The 6,000-nt window shown below is 36.9% G+C and overlaps 1 protein-coding gene across 1 annotated transcript in view; it reads left to right on the top strand.

Annotated features, from left to right (window-relative positions):
- HNF4G (hepatocyte nuclear factor 4 gamma) overlaps positions 1 to 5,463 on the top strand; it is a 26,708-nt gene extending 21,245 nt beyond the window's left edge. Inside the window, exons 9-10 of the mRNA XM_077752462.1 lie at positions 825 to 947; positions 5,342 to 5,463. Of these exons, the coding sequence (XP_077608588.1) occupies positions 825 to 947; positions 5,342 to 5,463 (245 nt within the window). The remainder of the gene's footprint in view (positions 1 to 824; positions 948 to 5,341) is intronic.
- Positions 5,464 to 6,000: the final 537 nt, after the last annotated feature.

The raw sequence follows: 6,000 nt of genomic DNA, 5'->3' as shown, positions 1-6,000 counted from the left end.
ATTTAGAAAGTCTGCAAAACCCATTTGATGGAGACAAAAATACTTGAACATATTGAAGTCCTCATTCTTACTAGTCTCTGCCCCATATAGTTCTTTCCTCAGTTTTTATCCTTTTAAATATGGTAAATGGAAACGGATTTCCTATTTTTAAGACTCTGTGAGGTGTGTTACATTTTTCTATGCCTTGATTCCTTTAAAAGCTCAAGGATATCAATACTGCAACATAACCTAAAATTATTTGCAGTAAATACCTTAAAAATAAATATTTGCTCCCGAAATAATTAATTGACATCACACAATGAGAAGGGAAAAATGAGATTTCAGTGCTGCAATAAATGTCAGGAATAAGTTAAGAAATCATTTATTTTGTGTTCGGATTTAAATTAAATTTCCTTGTAAAATCGCTTTATTTTAGTTTAGTTTAGGTTTAGTTTTCTGGTGCTTAATGTGTTCCTAATGACATCTTTCTGAAATAAAAGTTGTTTATGCTATTAGTGTGATCCCAAATACTATAAACTTGAGGTAAGTGATTCTTGGAATTGCCTTAACAACAGGCAGCAAACCTAATGATTCCAGGAAACGGCACACAAGGTCCATTATTAATATACAACATAACATGATACAACATTAATCCAGCCAATGCACAGTGAAAGCTGACATTGTCCTTAATATGGCAGCAGTTCTATTCATTTATATTTGAAATCCCAAAAAGCACTTTGCAAAAATAGCAATATTCAAGCTGTCAATCAAAGCATTCATTGCAAGGTAAACTTGCCGTCGCTGATTAAATATCACTAACTCAGGCGTCTTTTTATCTTCTCTAGGCGCACCCACTGACACCAGTCACCTCCATCATCCAATGCACCCGCATTTGTCTCAAGATCCATTAACTGGACAAACTATACTTTTAGGTCCCATGTCAACACTGGTTCATACTGACCAGATCTGTAAGTATCTTTTCAACCATGATATTTTTTAAACCTAATTAAGAAAAAGTGGAATTTGGGGAAAGAATCTATCAGTGCCCAGAAATACCAAAAATTAGGTGCTTCTGTGGGACTCAACCGTGGGAGATTGTGCTATTCAGCTAGTCACTGCTCTCCTTAGGCATGGGTTTGCTCCTTCAAATGGGATGTGAGTACATACATGTTTCTAAAGTACCACAGAATGTCCGGCAGTCCTGGTTTGGTCTGGTAATGGAGGGCTGTAAAAAGGACTGTGCAAGCTGGAACCATGCAAAGAAATCTTATTAATCAGTAGGAAAATTATAGTGGATTGCGACCTTTAAAAATGTTTGCCGGGGCGGCTGGGCGGCTCAGTTGTTAAGCGCCAGACAGACACTTGGTTTTGGCTCAGGTCATCATCTGATGGTTGGTGGGATCAAGCCCCACGTTGGACGCTGAACTGACAGCAAGGAGCCTGCTTGGGATCCTCTCTCTCTCTCTCTCTCTCGGTGTCCCTACCCTGCTCTCGTGCATGTGTGTGTGTTCATGCTTTCTCCCTTTCTCCCGCTCTCTTAAAATAAACATTTAAAAATAAGTAACAAATAGGTAAATAAACATTTTATAAAAAGCGTGCCGAAACATTAAGAACTCTCTTAACTACAGGTTATAAATCTCTAGTGAAGCTGAATAACAATAATCCTAATATCTATTTAGGATGTTGTAATGTAAGCATTAGATACAGTGAGAGTTAACATGTTTTGTTTCTTTTTTAAAAAATTGTGAAGAAGGAGCACCTGGATGGCTCAGCCGTTTCAGTGTCTGACTCTTGATCTTGAGCCCCGCATCAGGCTCTGCGCTGGCGGCGTGAAGCCTGCTTGGGATTCTCTTTCTTCCTCTCTCTCTGCCCGTCTCCTGTTTGTGTCCCGCCCCCAGAATAAATAAAAAACTTTTTTTAAAAATCCGTAAAAATGGGGCGCCTGGGTGGCTTAGTCGGTTAAGCGTCCGACTTTCGCTTGGGTCATGATCTCGCGGTTAGTGGGTTCGAGCCCCGCGTCGGGCTCTGTGCTGACTGCCAGCTCAGAGCCTGGAGCCTGTTTCAGTCTGTGACTCCCTCTCTCTCTGACCCTCCCCCGCTCACGCTGTCTTTCTCTCTCTTAGAAATAAAATAAAAAACATTAAAAAAATTTTAAACAAATCCGTAAAAAAATTATGAAGTGTAGTTTCAACAGTGCTTCTTTCTTTCCCCTGATCTAAATTGCAAGTGGAAGGAGGATCTTTTCTATGCCTTGATGAATTTTACTGTTTTTGGAAGTTTGGACCAGCTTTCAACATTTCACCCTTGGCAGTTTCCGTGTCTGAAATGTCTCTGAGAAATTATGTAATTTGAAGTTTTTTCATTAATGTCCACCAGCTTTCCTTCACTAAAATCCAGAATGCAGATTTATTTTTATTTATTGTTTTCATTTAAACTTTAGTTACCATACAGTGCAGCATGATTTCAGGAATAGAATTCAGTGATTCATCCCTTACATACCACACCCAGTGCTCATCACGAGTGCCCTCCTTAGAACCCATCCCCCATCTAGCCCATCCCCCACCCACCTCCCTCTATCAACGCTCAGTTCGTTCTCTATCATTAAGAGTCTCCTGTGATTTGGTTCCCTCTCTTCTCCTCCCCCTACCTTCCCATATGTTCATCTGTTTGGTTTCTTAAATTCCACATATGAGTGAAATCATATGGTATTTGTCTTTCTGACTGACTTGTTTCACTAGGCATAATACATACTCGCTCCATCCACGTTATTGCGAATGGCAAGATTTCACAGAAGGCAGATTTAGAGACTCAAACAGCAGCAGTGTCTGCATTCTCAGGGGCAGGATTTCTTCTGCAACTCCAGCCGTGTTCCATTCACTTCCTGCTTTGTCACTTTTTGCCTCTCTTTCTTTTTGCCAATTCTGTTTTAACTGCCCATTGTTTTGCAAAATGTCATGGGAATTGATCAATAGGAGATGAGGAGGCAACACAACTACCTACTTAGTTGTCAGTACGTGAGCTGAATAAAACAGGTTCAGTGACATCCCAGACAGACTTCAAGTTGTGATGTGGATGGTCACTGATCACAATACACATCTGTTACTGAGGTGATTCTTGCAGACCGAAGAGTTAGCAGTTGAGTTTGTGTTTATGCAATTACTCACAGTTAATTGTGAGTTACTATGCTAACTGCAATTTGAACCATGTTTTTGCCAGACTGGTGCTATTTGTCTAAGCCCTAATAACTGAAATTCGTGAATGTCAGATTTGGGCAAAGTGAGGGAAAACACTGGGAAAACACTTTGGAAATAAAATAAATGCATAAATAGTAGTGGTTAGTAGCAAAGGTAATTTGATAGTATTGCAGATTTAACACAAATCCTATTTTTTATAAGCTACGCCAGAAATACAAATCTGTATTTGAGAAAATACCTAGGATTGTTTCTGAATTTATACTAAGTATTCCCACATTTACCTTGGATCTATATTCTCTTAACACTAAACCAGCCAACTCACTGAGATTCCTTGAGTTACTGTGATATAATCATTATGCGTACCTGTATTGCCTACTGAATTTACAATAGTCCATAATAACTAGTTACAATGCAGTTTCGTGGAAATGTTCAAAGAAATGTAACAATTTAGTGAGTACCACCTGACTGCTACCTGGCTGGGTAGGGAAAGTAGAGGCCCCAGAAATGGGTATTATCCCAGTTATCCTTTAAGTACAGCCACCGGGAAACCTATGTGTAAATTGTGTCTGAAACACGAAGTTCTCTGACTACATGATAAAGGCAGAAATAAAATCAGTAAAACATAACTCAAGTTATGGAAATAGTACTTGAAATATATTTGAAAGACATCAATTTGGGACCGTCCTTCCCAAGCAGATGTTACCATTTTCCTCTCATAGTCAAAAGCAGAGAGGCCAAGTCCAATGCCGTCTCTCTTAGGGAGCAGTTATTCATAAACTCAGAAAATAAAACACATTAACAACATATTAAACATTATAGGCATTGGCTGGCAAAGAAGTTTAGCAGTTCTGCTGGTGGTTGAATCTTTTACTTTTTAAATGTTAGTTTTCTAGTATTTTTAAAAGTATATTTGCTGACCCTAATCTATTTAAAATCACATCATATTTCACATTTTTATGTTACCTCTTTCAACGTAATATTTCTGAGAATTATTTGTAAAGGAAAAATTTGCTCTCTTAAACCTCTTTGGAATAGTTTGTATTTTATGCAAAACAAAACATTAAACACATGCACAAAAAAATGTAAGTTCATGTGTATTTTCCTGGCCTCTTAGAGCAGGCTCCCAGTGGGCTTAGATTCATCCCAAATATCCAGAAATAATTTTTTAAAGCAAATATAGTTATTCTTCTGTTAATTAAACTGTATCTAAATATGTTGTTCCCAAGCAATTGCTAAACTGTATTTAATAATGTAAAGTCAATACATAAAAGAAGATCAGGCAGAAACAACTGTTCTTACTTTTGTATCAATTTTTAAAAGCTATTTTGAAAAAAAGAGTCTAAAGTTCGCAGTGCTTTAGTCTGATTATCAAACTTTTCTACCCATTCTGTTAAATATATGGAATTATAATCAATGTGAATATTGAAATATTTCAAGTTTTAAAAAATTAAAAATCTAGAATAGCTCTTAGATTATTTTATAATATAGTAAAGTTTGCAATGGGGAAAATATTATTCTAGATAAAGAAGTATTCAAACTGTAACTTCTTTTTTTGTTTTCAATTACTTGGGCTTGCTCTGTGATGAGGAAGGGATAGGTGAGCTCAACTGTAATAGAATAATTTTGACACGAAATGCCAGGATTTTTCAGATGCTTTTCATTTCGATAATAGGTTTCAAAGCACTTGCAGAATATCTTAACTTTTTATATCATCTCTTGTTTGAGTTAGTGGAATCCAAACCAAATACACTTTATTTTATGTGCATTTTTCATTGCAAGAATTGTACAGTCGTTTTCTAAGATTTGAAAAAAAACCTGGCATTCTGTTAATTCTCTTCATTAACTTTTTCTCTGCTGACTTTGTGAGAAAATCAAATGCTCATAAATGCTATTAAGAAAGACAGGAAGTGACTATTGAGTGACTGTTAAGATGTGTAAGCACATTCGATATGGATGCTATCTGGGAGTGAAGAGAGCAGTGCAACTCAAGTAGCACCTCAGTGTATTAGGTAATCATACCTTATAAGGTATTAGATAATCATAATTTATATATGATCGTTTAGAAACATCTCCAAAGTGAAATAATGCATATCGGTGTCATGCAGGGCTTGCTAGGCAGGGTCAGGGTGATGGTCACCGACACGTAAAATTCTCTGATTCTTTTTTAGCAACTCCTGAGACCCCACTTCCTTCTCCACCACAAGGCTCTGGACAAGAACAGTACAAAATAGCCGCAAACCAAGCTTCAGTGATTTCTCACCAGCCTCTCTCCAAACAAAAGCAATTGTGAGAATGTTTACTCCTGAAGGGCACTGCATAAATGTGAAAACTTGTTGCTCTTAAAATAACTCAGGATAGCACTTTTGGCAAACTCTTAGCCAAGGCTTCTTCATGGTGCTGTTATAAGATGGTATCCTATTTTCTTGTTTATACACTCATTTTGTTTGTTGTTGCTATTGTTTAAAACTTTCAGATGCAAATAATGTATATCTGAGTTTCAAGATGTCTGTATAGTGTATTTTTCCAACTTCCCTTGCACTGCTCTGGAACTAGATGAATCTTATGTACTACTTTCATTTGTTGTCTTGACACTAATTTAAATCTGTAAATAATTGCTTCATTGTGATGCTGATGCAGAACTGAGTGTTCTTTTTTGACTAAGAACGGTAGATCAGCAACTCCAGATCAATGTGAAATGAACCCAGTTTTTTTTTTATCAATTTTAAACTTGAAGTTAGAAAAACAAAGCAGTTGTTATAAAATAGGAAATATTTCTATGAAGACGAATCACTTGTGTATATCTACTGGCTAAGAAGCATCTTTTTGG

Source organism: Crocuta crocuta, unplaced genomic scaffold, assembly GCF_008692635.1.
Source record: "Crocuta crocuta isolate KB4526 unplaced genomic scaffold, BGI_CrCroc_1.0 scaffold141, whole genome shotgun sequence".
Taxonomy (NCBI): Eukaryota; Metazoa; Chordata; class Mammalia; order Carnivora; family Hyaenidae; genus Crocuta; species Crocuta crocuta.
This window is presented reverse-complemented; position numbering and strand designations above follow the sequence as displayed.